Source organism: Carcharodon carcharias, chromosome 1, assembly GCF_017639515.1.
Source record: "Carcharodon carcharias isolate sCarCar2 chromosome 1, sCarCar2.pri, whole genome shotgun sequence".
Lineage (NCBI taxonomy): Eukaryota > Metazoa > Chordata > Chondrichthyes > Lamniformes > Lamnidae > Carcharodon > Carcharodon carcharias.
In genome coordinates, this window is record NC_054467.1 from 148,720,926 (window position 1) to 148,738,771 (window position 17,846).

The following is a 17,846-nucleotide window of genomic DNA, read 5'->3' on the forward strand; positions in this document are numbered from 1 at the left end:
CATCACAGGACTCAGCTCCCCAGACTGTGTACCTTGCTGAGAGATGATATGGAGGAGAACTAATGGGCACATTGTGAAAGGCCTAGCCTTATGCAAGTGCTGGATGTGGAATTGGTTGGCTGGCAGTGCTGTGACATGGAATTCTGGGCAACCTCCCAGATGCGTGTAACTACTGATTAGTTTTACCAGATGAGGTCACTTAAAGAGTACCATATTGTTCTTTCATTCATTCTCCAGCTCTATAGGGACTGATAGCTTCATTGAGCCTGGCTGTTGGGCACTGTGATTTTTCATTCTTTTTAAATTCATTCTATGGATATGGGCATTGCCAGCAATACCAGCATTTATTGACCATCCCTAGATGCCCTTGAGAATAACCTATTCAATCAATAACCATCAAATGAGGGCAGGAGCAGCACTGCTCTGCCAACTGCCCACATTTCATGCCTCCCCTTCTTTCCTTTCTGCCTTTCAGCAAATATAGAGAAGAATTCCGGCCTTTGCAGTTATTTACTGGCCCTGCAGACATCTACTTACCCTTGAGTGGCTATATCCCTTTGAATGTTAGGCAACAGTCCTTTAGGGTTGCATGGTCTCATGATTCTCATCTTCTTTCCTCTCCTGTTTCCTGCTGCAGTAGTGGTTCTGGAAACACATTTAATTTATATACATTAACTGGGGCATCCCCTGTCTGTTGATCTGATGTGTGTTGTAGATCACACAGTACAGTTCCAGGTATTATGAAATCTGGCCTTAGATGCACCCAGGGCCCAATTTTAAACTAATCTGCCCCTTGGGCAGCTGACTTAACTGAGTGAGAGACTGGTTTTATACTCCATCTGATTTTACTTTCCATTGAAACCCCACCCAATTCTATGGGTTTTCTACCTGGCAAGTTAAATTTAAAATTACCCTTCAATTTCCCTCCCTGAAACACCAATTCTGCTTGGAAAGAGCAATGTGAAAATTGGAAGTTTTCATGCTGTATTTCTTCAGTTTCCACACTTTTCAGTATAACATTTTGAGACATTGAATTTCCGTTGATATTATTTAATTTGTTAGTATTCTATTAAATATTCCTTTCAATTTTAGTCTTCCGTATGCTGAGATATTTGATTCTTCACGGAAAAGGTTTGGGAAAGAGTTTGAATTAAGTGCTATGTTTTAAAGTGAAATTACACAGGTTTTATAAGACTAAACATAGACTGCAGGCATCGAAGCTGCGTATAATAGATGAGTTAGGTTCTGGAAGTCATAGCTCATTATTTATTTCTAAATGAGGCAATAAGGCTAACTTCTTCATCCCAGACACATTAAGCCAGGTTTTGTTATGGGATGTGGGTGTCACTGGCTAAGCCAGCATTTATTGCCCATCCCTAATTGCCCTTGAGGAGTTGGTGGTGAGCTGCCTTCTTGAACTGCTGTAGTCCATGCGGTGTAGGTACACCCACAGTGCTGTTAGGAAGGGAGCTCCAGGATTTTGACCCAGCGACAGTGAAAGAACGACGATATATTAAAAAGTTAGCGTTGGTGAGTGACTTGGAGGGGAACGTACAGGTGGTGGTGTTCCCATCTGTCTGCTGCCCTTGTCCTTCTAGATGGTAGAGGTCGTGGGTTTGGAATTTGCTACTTAAGGACCCTTTGGTGAATTCCTGTTGCGCATCTTGTAGATGGTACTCACTGCTGTCATTGTTTTTCGGTGGTGGAGGGAGTGAATATTTGTGGATGTGGTGCCAATCAAGTTTTGTTCTGGATGGTAGCAAGCTTCTTGAGTGTTGTGGGAGCTGCACTTATCCAAGCAAGTGGAGAGTATTCCATCACGCTCCTTACTTGTGCCTTGTAGATGGTGGACAGTCTTTGAGGAGTCAGGAGGCAAGTTACTTGTCACAGGATTCCTAGCCTCTGACCTGCTCTTGTAGCCAGAGTATTTATATGGCTAGTCCAGTTCAGTTTTTGGTCAATGGTAACCCCCAGGGTGATGTTAGTGGGGATTCAGTGATAGTAATGCCATTGAATATCAAGGAGTAATGGTTAGTTCCTCTCTTGTTGGAGATGATTATTGCCTGGCACTTAAGTGGCACGAATGTTACTTGCCACTTGTCAGCCCAACTTGGATAATGTCCAGATCTTGCTGCATTTGGACCTGGACTGCTTCAGCATCTGAGGGGCCGCAAATGGTGCTGAACATTGTGCAATCATCAGCGAACATCCTCACTTCTGACCTTATGATGGAAGGAAGGTCATTGATGAAGCAGCTGAAGATGGTTGGGCCGAGGACACTACCCTGAGGAACTCCTGCAGTGATGTCCTGGAACCGAGATGACTGACCTCCAAAAACCACAACCATCTTCCTATGTGCTAGGTATGACTCCAACCAGCGGAGAGTTTTGCCCCTGATTCCCACTGGCTGTAGATTTGCTAGGGATCCTCGATGCCACACTCAGTCAGATGCTATCTTGATGTCAAGGGCAGTCACTCTCACCTCACCTCGGGAGTTCAACTTTTTTTTTGTCCACGCTTGAACCAAGGCTATAATGAGGTCAGGTGCTGAGTGGCCCTGGTGGAACCAAAACTGGGCATCAGTGATCAGGTTATTGCTAGGCAAGTGCTGTTTGATAGCGCAGTTGATGACCCCTTCCATCACTTTACTAATGTGCGGTAATTAACCATGTTGGATTTGTCCTGCCTTTTCTGTACAGGACATACCTGAGCAATTTTCCACATTGCTGGGTAGATGCCTGTGTTGTGGCTGTACTAGAACAGCTTGGTTAGGGGCGCAGCAAGTTCTGGAGTGCAAGTCTTCAGTAATATTGCCAGGGCCCAGAGCCTTTGCAGTATCTAATGCCTTCAGCTGTTTCTTGATATCATGTGGAGTGAATCAAATTGGCTGAGGACTGGCATCTGTGATGCTGGGGACCTCCGGAGGAGGCCAAGATGGATCATCCACTCGGACTTCTGACTGAAGATTGTTGCGCATGTTTCAACCATCTGAAGTGTTGGGCTCCTCCTCCATTGAGGATGGGAGTATTTGTGGAGCCACTGCCTCCTATGAGTTGTTTAATTGTCCACCATCATTCTTATTAATCTGGAGAAATAAAAGTGTTTAACAATTAATATTTGGTCTCATCTAATCTCATCATTCTTTGGAGAATGCAAGCAAAGGAAATTATGAAATACATGATATCCAGTTGATCACAAGGAAGTCCTATTGTTACACCCCTGGGATTACTCTACTGTGTAATTAGATTGTAGGGCTGGAGGAGGCTACAGGAATTGGGAGTTTACTTGTACACGCTGAGAGGAGCAGATTCAATAGGAACTTTCAAAAGGCAATTGGTTAAATACTTGAGAAGGTAGAAATTTACAGGACTACAGGGGAGTGGGACTAATAGAATAACTTTAAAAAAAAATAATGGTCCAAATGGTCTCCCTCTGTGTTGTATGATTCTATGATGAGAAGAAAGCTTTCCCCAAGTGAAATTTATATTTGTCCTGTTAGGGACCATTAACATTTAAAGAAGGAATTGGAACAGCCAGCAACTAACTGACAGAACGACGCTGCAAGATTTCACGTTTTTAAGCTAAAACGAACTTTATTGTACATCAAAAAGAATTAAACAAAATAAGCACTATTGGCACTACAGCTTATAAAAACTTGTGCTATAAACTCCTTTCCACTTTTTATTTGCCTCCCATCCCTCACCTTCAAGAGTTTCCTTATCTTGCAAAGTCTTTAAGGTTCATTCTCTTTTCCTGGGACCAACTCAACGTACATCAGCACTTTCCAGAATTCACTCCGTATTCTCTTCAGTGTTCCAGCTGTTCGCCAAGGTATAGGCTTTCACAGGGTTCCTTCGATTTACTTTTGCTAAGCGACCCTCCAATTTCTTTACCGACCTCACGACTCTCAAATCCACAGCCCCAGCACAGACCTCCCTGCAACTCCTGTGCAGTGGCTTAAAACATCAGAAAACACCCTGGGTTTCCAATAGCCTGCTGCCATAGTTTTAAACTACAACCAAGCTGATTACCTCTAGAACTTGTGGACGATAGGTCTAATTTTACTCTATCTCAGGTGTAAGTCTTGCTTTATCTTTCGACTTCTAAGGAGCTACAAAGTCCCAAAGCTGACACAGACTCTTAGCTGCTTCTCTCAACCATTCTTGTCTGCTGGCTATAACATGATTGAATTCGAAGAGATCACTAAGATCTGCCCATCTCCATGGCAATGTGACACACACAACCTGTTCCCACATGGAAATGCAAAATAGCTCATTTTTAATTTTAAAGCTTTCCTTAATTCAGGGAAAACACATGACTAACTCCTTTTACATGTAATAATTATAAACATCATGTCTCCAGCTCTTCAACTCAGTGTATCCACCTGCCGTTTATGATCTTGCCTTTCTAGCTGATAACTTCTTAAGTCAACATGGCCCCAGTCTTTAAGTGTAATAAACTCAAGCATGTTTGAATTGCATTTACTTTAGGACTGCTTTTACCCGTTTCTCAGCCAGATACCCCCATTGTCTACAGTTAAAACTTTAATTCCTAAAACTGAAAATTATATTCTAAAACATATGATTTAAGAACTATATTTTTGCATCAATATTACTGAATGTAAGATGTTTCGGATACTTCTGTGAGCCACCAGTGCTGCAATACCCAGTAAAATACCTAAGGCAAACCCAAAACTTTTAACAAACTGCATATAATCTAAGAAGAAATAATGTTTGTTCATAATTTTATCTTTTACATTTTCTCTTTTCAGGGTTCATCATATTTGCCAGCATAACAATCATAGCCTCCCTGGTACTGATGATATTTGTTGCCCCCAAAGTGGGACCAAGTAATATACTGATCTATATCTCCATTTGTTCACTGATTGGAGCCTTTTCTGTATCTTCTGTAAAGGGATTAGGTATTGCCATAAAGGAACTGCTTGAAAAGAAACCAGTAGTCAGCAAGCCACTGAGCTGGATCCTACTCGCCACTTTAATTATTTCTGTCAGCACTCAACTCAATTATTTAAATAAAGCTCTCGATACCTTCAACACCTCAGTAGTGACCCCTGTTTACTATGTATTCTTCACCACTGTTGTCTTAACTTGTTCTGTTATCCTTTTCAAAGAATGGAGCAATGTGGAAATTAAGAATGTCATTGGAATTATCAGTGGATTCTGCACCATAGTCTTAGGCATCTTTTTACTTCATGCTTTTAAGGATGTTCAACTCACCTGGGGACAATTAACATCTCTCATTAAGAAAAGTGAGACAGCAGAAAGAAATAGATTTGACCCCGATGACCACCATACATTACTGGACAATATAGACAGCCCATCTGCTATTTATGATGATGAAATACATTTATTCTTTAACAGAACTGTTGGTTCTAAGGAGTGTTCTAACCTGAGATAACTAGAAAAACATGCATAACTTTCCAATAAATGACTGCATCTAGAACATTTTGAGCTCTGCAGAAACATTACATACCATCAATGCATTCAAAGAATTCCAAGATCTTCAATCTGGTGTAGAAAGGACAGAATTCTTATCTGTATGGTGTTCAGTTATAGATTTTACAATCTATTGCTTATAATTCAATAATTTTTGCATTAAAGTGGGTTAACCAATAATCCTAATTAATCAAAGCAATGCAAATAACAACATGTTAAAAGATATAACTTGAGTTAAGCATTTTTGACTTATAAGTAGAAAACTCATTTCAATTTGATGCATTTATATCAAGGTTCACATGAGAACTGGTTTGAAATGTAAGTATTCTGTCTTTGGATAATGAGATTCTTATGTTTGATGTTATACATAATCAAAATGGTTCATGCCAGTATAAAGATTAAAATCTGGGCTGCAACTCTTGAGATAGTTGTAGTGTAAAGTATAGTGCATATGGCTTTTTAAAATATTGTGACAGCACTTTTTTTATAAATTAAATTATTGTATACAATGGTTAATATAACTTGGCATTTGAAATTAATGCTTATAAGTAAATTAAGTTCTACAGAGAGAGCACTGTACTCCTCCGAGCGGATTATATTGAATGGCTATGTATTGAGTCTGCATATAACTTCATAAATTTTTATAAATAAAGGTTTGCTCTGGTATTTGAGATACAAACATCTGCTTAAAGGGATGCCATTTTATTTTGTAGTTTCTTAATTTGTGACCATTCTAGCTTTTATAGAAGCATTAAATAGCTGAAATGTAATCAGTAATTTTATGAACAATCTCTTGTACATAGTATTCCATTTTCTTAATACATGCTCTCGGGTCAAAGATAGCAAATTATTTTTTGTATCTGTGGTACTCCCTTTTTGTTGGACATTTGTTTTAATTCAGTAACAGCGGCTTGGTTATTTATACATTTGCACCACTCTGCGCGCTTTTTGTTTGCTATTCTTCACCCTGATGAAGACCAATCAGGGGAATTGGTCAGTTTTTAAATTTTACTTTAAGTTCTAAGATTAATATCAAATGTTCCCATGACCGGTGAACGTGATCTAGTGAAAATAATGCTCCCTGTACCATGACCCATTACTGTAGTTTAATTCCCATGTCAAGAGCTGTTCCAATGTAAAGTTTCCAGTTCCCAGGTCAAACAGCCCTTGGGTCCTTTCAAGCATGATTATGAATGAGTAATGAACTGTCTTGATAAAAACAAAAAACTGCGGATGCTGGAAATCCAAAACAAAAACTGTCACAGACAAAAGAACAAAAGAACACATAGGTGTTGAAGTTGGTGATATTATCTAAACGAATTTGCTAATTAAGAATGGATGGTAGGGCACTCAAGGTATAGCTCTAGTGGGGGTGGGGGGGAGCATAAAAGATTTAAAAATATTTAAAAATAATGGAAATAGGTGGGAAAAGAAAAATCTATATAATTTATTGGAAAAAAACAAAAGGAAGGGGGAAGAAACAGAAAGGGGGTGGGGATGAAGGACGGAGTTCAAGATCTAAAATTGTTGAATTCAATATTCAGTCCAGAAGGCTGTAAAGTGCCTAGTCGGAAGATGAGGTGCTGTTCCTCCAGTTTGCATTGGGCTTCACTGGGACAATGCAGCAAGCTAAGGACAGACATATGGGCAAGAGAGCAGGGTGGAGTGTTAAAATGGCAAGCGACAGGGAGGTTTGGGTCATTCTTGCGGACATACCGCAGGTATTCTGCAAAGCAGTCGCCCAGTTTACGTTTGGTCTTTCCAATGTAGAAGAGACCGCATTGGGAGCAACGAATATGGTAGACTAAGTTGGGGGAAATGCAAGTGAAATGCTGCTTCACTTGAAAGGAGTGTTTGGGCCCTTGGACGGTGAGGAGAGAGGAAGTGAATGGGCAGGTGTTACATCTTTTGCGTGGGCATGGGGAGGTGCCATAGGTGGGGGTTGAGAAGTAGGGGGTGATGGAGGAGTGGACCAGGGTGTCCCGGAGGGAATGATCCCTACGGAATGCTGATGGGGGCTGAAGGGAAGATGTGTTTGGTGGTGGCATCATGCTGGAGTTGGCGGAAATGGCAGAGGATGATCCTTTGAATGCGGAGGCTGGTGGGGTGATAAGTGAGGACAAGGGAGACCCTATCATGTTTCTGGGAGGGAGGAGTAGGCGTGAGGGCGGATGCATGGGAGATGGGCCGGACACGGTTGAGGGCCCTGTCAACAACCGTGGGTGGAAAACCTCGGTTAAGGAAGAAGGAGGACATGTCAGAGGAACTGTTTTTGAAGGTAGCATCATCGGAATAGATGCAATGGAGGCGAAGGAACTGAGAGAATGGGATGGAGTCGTTACAGGAAGCGGGGTGTGAGGAGCTGTAGTCGAGGTAGCTGTGGGAGTCGGTAGGCTTGTAATGGATATTGGTGGACAGTCTATCACCAGAGATTGAGACAGAGAGGTCAAAGAAGGGAAGGGAAGTGTCAGAGATGGACCACGTGAAAATGATGGAGGGGTGGAGATTGGAAGCAAAATTAATAAATTTTTCCAAGTCCCGACGAGAGCATGAAGCAGCACCGAAGTAATCATCGATGTACCGGAGAAAGAGTTGTGGAAGGGGGCCGGAGTAGGACTGGAACAAGGAATGTTCCACATACCCCATAAAGAGACAGGCATAGCTGGGGCCCATGCAGGTACCCATAGCCTCACCTTTTATTTGGAGGAAGTGAGAGGAGTTGAAGGAGAAATTGTTCAGCGTGAGAACAAGTTCAGCCAGACGGAGGAGAGTAGTGGTGGATGGGGATTGTTCGGGCCTCTGTTCGAGGAAGAAGCTAAGGGCCCTCAGACCATCCTGGTGGGGGATGGAGGTGTAGAGGGATTGGACGTCCATGGCGAAGAGGAAGCGGTAGGGGCCAGGGAACTGGAAATTGTTGACGTGACGTAAGGTGTCAGAGGAATCACGGATGTAGGTGGGAAGGGACTGGACTTCCAATATTCCCACTTCCAATATTCTCCCTCCACCTGGACCCCTCCCTCTGGATTCTTACCTTCTCTTGATCATTTCATTGAGAACTGTTGGCGCGACATTAGTCGTCTCAATTTCTCTGCTCCTCCCACCCATTCTAATCTCTCTCTGAACTTACTGCACTCTGTTCTCTCAGGTCCAACCCTGACATTGTCATCAAACCCGCTGACATGGGTGGTGCTGTTGTTGTCTGGCGCACTGACCTCTATCTCGCAGAGGCTGAGCGTCAACTCGCAGACACTTCCTCCTACCTCTCCCTGGACCATGACCCCACCACTGAACATCAAGCCATTGTTTCCAGGACTGTCACTGACCTCATCTCCTCTGGGGATCTTCCTCCCACAGCTTCCAACCTGATAGTCGCCCAACCTCGGACGGCCCGCTTCTACCTCCTATCCAAAATCCACAAACAGAACTGTCCCGGTAGACCAATCATGTCAGCTTGCTCCTGCCCCACAGAACTAATTTCTCATTATCTTGACTCCATTCTCTCTCCCCTTGTCCAGTCCCTTCCCACCTACATCCGTGATTCCTCTGACACCTTATGTCACATCAACAACTTCCAGTTCCCTGGCCCCAACCGCTTCCTCTTCACCATGTTCCGATGATGCTACCTTCAAAAACAGTTCCTCTGACATGTCGTCCTCCTTCCTTAACCGAGGTTTTCCACCCACGGTCGTTGACAGGGCCCTCAACCGTGTCCGGCCCATCTGCCACGCATCCGCCCTCACGCCTACTCCTCCCTCCCAGAAACATGATAGGGTCCCCCTTGTCCTCACTTATCACCCCACCAGCCTCCGCATTCAAAGGATCATCCTCTGCCATTTCCGCCAACTCCAGCATGATGCCACCACCAAACACATCTTCCCTTCACCTCCCCTGTTGGCATTCCGTAGGGATCATTCCCTCCGGGACACCCTGGTCCACTTCTCCATCACCCCCTACTCCTCAACCCCCACCTATGGCACCTCCCCATGCCCACACAAAAGATGTAACACCTGCCCCTTCACTTCCTCTCTCCTCACCGTCCAAGAGCCCAAACACTCCTTTCAAGTGAAGCAGCATTTCACTTGCATTTCCCCCAACTTAGTCTACTGTATTCGTTGCTCCCAATGCAGTCTCCTCTACATTGGAGAGACCAAATGTAAACTGGGTGACCGCTTTGCAGAACACCTGCGGTCTGTCCACAAGAATGACCCAAACCTCCCTGTTGCTTGCCATTTTAACACTCCACCCTGCTCTCTTGCCCATATGTCTGTCCTTAGCTTGCTGCATTGTCCCAGTGAAGCCCAATGCAAACTGGAGGAACAGCACCTCATCTTCCGACTAGGCACTTTACAGCCTTCTGGACTGAATATTGAATTCAACAATTTTAGATCTTGAACTCCGTCCTTCATCCCCACCCCCTTTCTGTTTCTTCCCCCTTCCTTTTGTTTTTTTCCAATAAATTATATAGATTTTTCTTTTCCCACCTATTTCCATTATTTTTAAATATTTTTAAATCTTTTATGCTCCCCCCCACCCCCACTAGAGCTATACCTTGAGTGCCCTACCATCCATTCTTAATTAGCAAATTCGTTTAGATAATATCACCAACTTCAACACCTATGTGTTCTTTTGTTCTTTTGTCTGTGACATCTTTTGATGATCTGCTTCTATCACTGCTTCCTTGTCCCTACAACCACACCACCCCCCTCCACTTCTCTCCCCCCACCCAACCACCCCCCGTCCCCCCAACACACCTTAAACCAGCTTATATTTCACCCTTTCCTTGGATTCTCCTAGTTCTGTTGAAGGGTCATGAGGACTTGAAACGTCAACTCTTTTCTTCTCCGCCGATGCTGCCAAACCTGTTGAGTTTTTCCAGGTAATTCTGTTTTTGTAATGAACTGTCTTGAGCTTTTCCAAATGTGTTTCACAAAGGGCTTGAGAGTTTTTATTTTTAAAAACGAAAAATCAATTTGGAGTTAATTTGTTCATTCTTATGACTGCTTGCAATCAATATGCTGAAGATGGGCATGCTTTACTTGGTCTTTCATTCTCATTCAGTGCAGCAACTCTTCCTTATTATTTGGTCTTCTGATGCTGTTTTAGCTCCTGCCTTGTTTTTCTGGTGTTTTAAAAAATCTTTGCCATAATTTTCCTTGCATCATGCCTGATGTAGCCTAATTGATAGAAAGTGATTGTTATGATTAGTCAACAACTCCATTATTATTGAATCATGCAAGATAGTAGAAGGGAATGAAAGGACTTGGGTCTTTTTCTCATCTGGCAATTCCTATGCAGAGAAGAAAAATGTCACCTTGGACACTTTATAAGGAAAAGTCCTCCTCACTAACATCATTTGACTTGTGCCAAAAGTGGGAGAGCTATCCCACAGACTAGTCAAGCTACTGCCTGACATAGCATAACTTACTGAATCATATCTTACAGCCAATGTCCTGGACACCTCTATCACCATCATGGGTATGTCCTGTCCCACCGGCAGGACAGATGCACCAGAGGCGGAAGCACAATGATATACAGTTGGGAGGGAGTTGCCATAGGAGTACTTAACATTTGATCTGGACCCTGTGAAGTCTCATGGCATCAGGTCAAACGTGGGCAAGGAAACCAACTGCTAATTACTACCCTGCACCCTCCCTCAGCTGATGCACGAGCGCTCCTCCAAATTGAATCCGGGAAGGGTGGGGAGGGGTCGGAACCCCACAATGCCAGAGAGAGTGATGGAGCCCCTCAATGCTGGAGGGAGACATGCATTGCCTGAGGGAGCCCTGCAATGCCAGAGGGAGCGAGAGACCCCTGTACTGCTGAGGCCGGGGGAGAGCAGGTATCAAGGAGGGAGAACCGGCCTTGGAGGGGAGGGTGGAATCTACAGTCAGAGAGAACAAACACAGTGGTTACAGACTTGAGCAAAAATCCTGCAAAAGCTGATTGGTAAACATATGGGGGCATACAGATAGTATAGATCATATAAAAACATCTTATAGAGCGTGGGACCTCCAGGGAATGTTGAGGTGGGGCCCAGGGTCCCCTTCCTCCTCCCTGAGTCCCCTTCCCCCTCCCCTCCCCTCCCCCAATTCCACATTCCCCTTCCATTCCTCTCCCCCACCCTCCTGCTCCCCTGAGCCTCTGCCAATCCTCAGTTCCCCTTTCTTCCCACCCAGTCCCCTTCCCCTGCCCAGTCCTCCTTCCCCTTGTCCCTCATCCTCTCACTTCCCCGTCCCCATTACACCCTCATTCTCCCTCCCCCACCTTTATACTTGGCCTCTACCTTTTAGCAGGAATTGCTAGCTATGAATAAAATAGCAAGAGAAGGAAAGACCCTTCAAACCTTGGTCGCCAAAATTCCTAACAGATGGAAACCCTGAATCCAAACCTACAGTTTGGATGCCCTGCTACCACTGTCCTAGGTCGCTGGGCCATGATAGATAAGCTCCAGGTTTAAAGGGTGGGGACAGTCAGTGCAAACTGCACTCCAGCTTAAAACTCCATTGCGCAGACAGGAAGGTAGGGCCCACCCAACTCAACAAGCAAGTCCAGTAACGATGGGAAAAGGGCAAAATGGCAGGTGTAAGATGACACTGGAAGTCACAGTTCCATTCCTGCGTGCAGACAGTTCAGGATATTATTCATTTTGTTGATGTCCTGGAGGCGACATCATCATCCAGAAGTACCAAGTGACCAAGCAGCCTTTTTGAAGGACAGCACTGCTTGCGCTAAAAATGGAAAGGGGCCTGGAAAGGTAGCCTAAACAAATGCTTGTTTCCCTTAAAGTGACCAAACTGTGACAGAGAAGAAAATGCAAACTCCTAACCATACTTCAAAAGGTGGGAAAAACAGAAGAATTCTAAAACTTACCTGCTGGAATGTGCGAATAATGCTTGGCTCTGACGATAACAGTCACCCCCCCGATGACACTCAACCTAGTGGCCCATGAGTCAGCCAGACTCGATATCAATATGGTGGCCCTAAGTGAGGTCCACTTCTTGAAGCAAGACAACCTGACAGAACACAATGCTGGCTACACCCTCTATTGGTCAGGAATAACACCTCTTCGGTGTCGGCTTCACGATGCTGCCACTAAACTTTCAAGCATGCTAATCGGCCATTCTGAACGCATCATATCCCTGCGCCTCCCCCTCCAAGATCAATAGCATGCAACTCTCATCAGTGTTTATGTCCCAACCCTGAAGGCTAGCCCAGCTGACAAAAAGATAAGTTCTACACTGATCTTCGTGAACTCATCCAGAATGTCTCTCCCAACTTGGCGATTTCAAAACAAAAATTGGCCAAGACAGCCAGACAAGGAGGGGAGTGCTTGGAAACTGCAGTGTAAACTGACACCTTGGAACTCTACAGAAAAGCAGCTGTCCATAACCAACACCTTTTAATGTAAAGATTGCTTCAAGACCACATGGATGCATTCCCACTCTAAACACTGGCACCTGATAGACTACATCTTGGTGCATCAGTGTGACCTAAAGGATATCCTGCTTACAAGAGTGATCAAAACTGTACTTCCATTTCAACGCTAAGCCCAAAAACAGACCCACTAACAACCCATCAAAGAAATGTCAAGTCAGCAACCTGCAAACCCCATCTTGCAGTGATAGATATCAAGCAACCTTGCAGGCCAGACTGGAACACCCTGATCTCACGGCTGATTCCACTCCAGAAGACCCCTGAGAACACATCATATCTGCATTACTGGATACTTCCAATGAGGTCATCAGGCCCAGCACCAGAAGAACAGGGATAAAAGCAAAGAACTGCGGATGCTGGAAATCCAAAACAAAAACAGAAACAGAAATACCTGGAAAAACGCAGCAGGTCTGACAGCATCGGCGGAGAAGAGCACAGTTGACGTTTTGAGTCCTCATGACGCTTCAACAGAACTAAGTGAAAATAGGAAAGGGGTGAAATATAAGCTGATTTAGGGTGCGGGAGGTGGGGTTATTGGGACAAGCAGCCAGTAATAGATGGAGATAACCAAAAGATGTCACAGACAAAAGGACAAAGAGGTGTTGAAGGTGGTGATATTATCTAATGGAATGTGCTAATTAAGAGTAGAAAGCAGGACAGACAAGGTACAGACTGGGTGAACGCTTTGCAAAACACCTTCGGTCTGTCTGCAAGTATTACTCAGACCTCCCTGTCGCTTGCCATTTCAACACTCCACCCTGCTCTCATGCCCACATACCTGTCCTTGGCTTGCTGCATTGTTCCAGTGAAGCTCAACGCAAACTGGAGGAACAGCACCTCATCTTCCAACTAGGCACTTTACAGTCTTCCGGACAGAATATTGAGTTCAACAATTTTAGATCTTGAACTCTCTCCTCCATCCCCATCCCCTTTCCATTTCTTCCCCCTCCTTTATGTTTTTTCCAATAATTTATATAGATTTTTCTTTTCCCACCTATTTCCATTATTTTTAATTGTATTTCCACCCATTGTTCATCTCTACCTTTTAGCCCTTTTAGTAATCCTTCACCCCACCCTCACTAGGTCTATCTGTACCTTGTTTGTTCTGCTTTCTACTCTTAATTAGCACATTCCTTTAGATAATATCACCACCTTCAACACCGCTTTGTCCTTTTGTCTGTGACATCTTTTGGTTATCTCCACCTATTACTGGCTGCTTGTCCCAACAACACCCCCCCCCCCCCCTCCTTTAAGTCAGCTTTTATTTCATCCCTTACCTATTTTTACTTAGTTCTGTTGAAGGGTCATGAGGACTCGAAATGTCAACTACGCTCTTCTCCGCCAATGCTGCCAGACCTGCTGAGTTTTTCCAGGTATTTCTGTTTCTGTTTTTGTGTTGACCAGAAGAACAGGGACTGTTTTGACAAAAATGTTAAGGAAATTCAAGACCTGCTAACAATAAAAAGATCAACTCATCAGGCTTACCTGGCCCAGTTGGCTAGCCAAGAGAAAAAGACAGCATATCGTCAAGCATGCTGTACCCTTCAATGTAAACTGAAGAACATCCAAAATAGTGGATCGCATTTGTGGAAAAAACTCAACTGTACACTGATGCTGGCGACATAAGAAGCTTCTATGCAACGCTGAAGTCCACCTATGGACCATTAAATCAAACCCAAAACCCTCTGAGGAGCACTGATAGCAAGGCACTGCACGTCGACAAGAAGTCAGACCTAGATCATTGGTCGGAGCGCTTTGAAACACTCATTAGCACAAGTGCACAGTGCATGATAAACCGCATCCAACAACAGCCGGTCAAAAAAGAACTCGATGAGACCCCAACTCTGGAGGAAACTGTGATCACCATCAACCAGATAAAGAGCAACAAAGCCACTGGAGTCAATGGAATTCCACCTGAAGCCTTGAAGCATGGTGGCCTGCCCTATATACCAAATTCCATGAGTTGTTCATGGCCTGCTGGGAATAGGGCAGGATTGCACAGGACCTTAGAGATGCTGTTATTATCACCTTTAAAGAAAAGCAAGGGAGATAAGTCAGACTGCTCCAACTACTGTGGGATCAGCCTCCTTCCTATTGCTGGGAAGATCTTACCTAGAGCACTCCTGAACAGACCTGTGCCTACCATTGAGGAAGAAAACCTCCCAGAGAACTAATGCAGCTTCAGAGCAAACAGAGGCACCACGGGCATGGAATTTGCTCTCAAATACAAGAAAGTTGTCGTGAGTAAAACAAAGGCCTGTACATCACTTTTTTAGATCTCACCAAGCCATTCAACACTGTGAGCAGAAATACACTCTAGAAAATCTTTGAAAAGCTTGGATGCCCACTAAGGTTCCTGGCCATGGTGAAGCAGCTTCATGTAAATCAGTACAGACAAGGTAAGCATAACAGAGACCTCTCAAGTCCTTTCTGAATGCCCAATGGTGTGAAGCAGGGATGTGTGCTGGCCCAGACTTTATTCACCATCTTCTTCAGCATGATGCTGCAGCAGGCAACGAAAACCCTTGGGGAAGGAGTTTACATATGCTCCCGGACTGACAGAGGTCTTTTCAACCTCTTAGGCATCTTCTCTTGTGAAGAGAAGCTCATTGTGAACTTCATTTCGCTGATGACTGTGCTCACCTGACCCACAGTAAGTCAGCCCTGCAACACATAACATATTTCTCTGAGGCGGCACAACTCTAAAAATCAGTTTAAGGAAAACTGAAGTCCTGCATCAGCCCAAGAAGATTCTAGGCCACCAAGCATTGTCATCATGGAAACCGAGCTAAATGCCATCGAGCTATTTATCTATTTGGGGAACATCATCTCTTTTGACGCCACCATAGACAAGGAAGTGGACAATAGACTTTCAAAAGCAAACAGCATATTCAGCAGACTCTACAAGCGAGTGTGGAGCAACTACAGCCTCAGAGCGCAGACCAAACTCAAAGTGTATAAAGCCTTGGTCCTCATCACCCTCCTGTTTGGTGCCAAGTCATGGGTCCTGTACCACCATCATGTACATCTTCTAGAGCATTTCCATCAGCGTTGCTGTTGAGATTCACTGGCAGGACCGCATCGCAACTACTAAAGCCCTAGAAAGAGTGAACATCACAAGGATTGGGGCCATCCTTCTGCGAAGGCAACTGTGTTGGGCCGGTCACATTGCCCAGATGGATGTCAGCTGGCTGCCCAAGATCATGTTGTATGGAGAGCTGACCACTGGTAAATGGAACAGATGGGCCCCACGCAAACTTTTTAAGGACTCCCTGAAGAGGTCACTCTCTGTGTGCCACATGACCATCGCCAGTGGGAAGCACAGGCCCTAGATCAGGATGCCTGGCAGCATTACATCAGGTGTGCTACAGACACCTTTGAGACCAAGCAAAAAACCAGCATGAAAGAGGAGGAGAAGAAAAGATCAAATTGCCCCCAGTAACGACAACTCCTTCACTTACACCTGCTGTCTGCGGTCATGTTAGGCCTGATTAGTCACCAGCAGACCTGCAATAGTTGAGCACAAACCTTCCTAAAATTTTCTTCTGCGAGGAAATGCCGAGAGAGACCATACATCAAGAAAGCGACCCAGTTAATCCTTCATAGTTCCTGCCTGAGCATGCAGCTAAAACTCACTTCTTCTGAGCGTCCTTCACAAAAAGCTGCCACAGTGGAGTACCAAGAGATGTGTAGAAAGGGAGTGCTGTTCGTCTTGTGCATTTAAATCACTTAGCCTGCTCCTAATGCAGGCACAGGAAATCTGCCTCCCTTCAAGGGTAGTCTTACAAATCACACATCAACAGTAAGGAAAGTTAGCATCATGGTTCTCCACTCCTATTGCTTATACTTAGCATTGGAGAATGCTTACTCCATAAGTGCTATTGCTAAGAAAGTTGCTTTCAGTGTCTCATCTGAAAGATGCATTTCTGGTAATGCAACATTCTTTAGCTACATAATATTTTTCATCAGTCCACTGCTCCCCACTTCTTTACCAGAGGGTCCACACACGCACTAGGAGGTCCTCCATCGACCCCATCCACACACATACACCCGCAGCCATGCTCATTGAATTGTGATCAGGATTGGGGAAATTCTAGGGAACCTTCCCAATCCAAGGGCTCCGACCAAGGACTGCGCATGGGACCCTCCTGATCCATGACCATATTGTACTGAATTGTCAGCCTTACATTATAAGATCACGTCCAAAGGCGGAATCATCCCAGATTTGCACTTAAATGCGGTGGCGGACGGGAAAAAGGACATTTTACCCGCTGGCCGCAATGGCAGTTTTTCGTGCCGTATTGTCCCAAACCTGCCTCATTAATCATGCATTCCCGGGAAACACGCCGTTTCCACACCTAGAAGGTTCTCATTCGCCTGCTGTCACCTTTCCATTCCTCATGCCAGGTGTCATGTTTAAAGTGCAGCTGCGTGCACGCATCTCAGTGTGATTCCTGGGAAGGCAGGATTGTCGTATGAGGAGAGATTGGGCCGAATAGGCCTGTGTTTACTGGAGTTTAGAAGAATGAGAAGGAGATCTCATTGAAACATATAAAATGCCGACAGGGATTGGCAGACTGGATGCAGGAATGATGTTTTCTCTGGCTGCAGGGTCTAGAACAAGGGGTCACAGTCTCAGGATACAGGGTAGACCATTTAGGACTGAGATGAGGAGAAACTTCTTCACTCAGAGAGTGGTGAACCTATGGAATTCTCTACCACAGAAGGGTGTGGAGGCCAAGCCACTGAACATATTTAAGAATGAAATAGATAGATTTCTGGACTCTAAAGGCGTCAAGGGTTATGGGGAGTGCGCAGGAAAATGGCATTGAGATAGAGGATCAGCCATGATCATATTGAAGGGCGGAGCAGGCTCGATGACCTACTCCTGCTCCTCTTTTCTATCTTTCAGTGCTTCCAGCCCAAGACTGCTGCACAGAAGACATGGCCCTGTAA

General features: G+C 44.6%; 1 protein-coding gene across 3 annotated transcripts in view; it reads left to right on the forward strand.

Annotated features, from left to right (window-relative positions):
* LOC121280101 (magnesium transporter NIPA2-like) overlaps positions 1-6,135 on the forward strand; it is a 45,210-nt gene extending 39,075 nt beyond the window's left edge. For all 3 annotated transcript variants that reach the window (XM_041191754.1, XM_041191748.1, XM_041191763.1), the window contains one exon: positions 4,772-6,135. In XM_041191754.1, the coding sequence (XP_041047688.1) occupies positions 4,772-5,418 (647 nt within the window). In that variant the 3' untranslated portion in view covers positions 5,419-6,135. The remainder of the gene's footprint in view (positions 1-4,771) is intronic.
* The last annotated feature ends 11,711 nt before the right edge of the window (positions 6,136-17,846 follow it).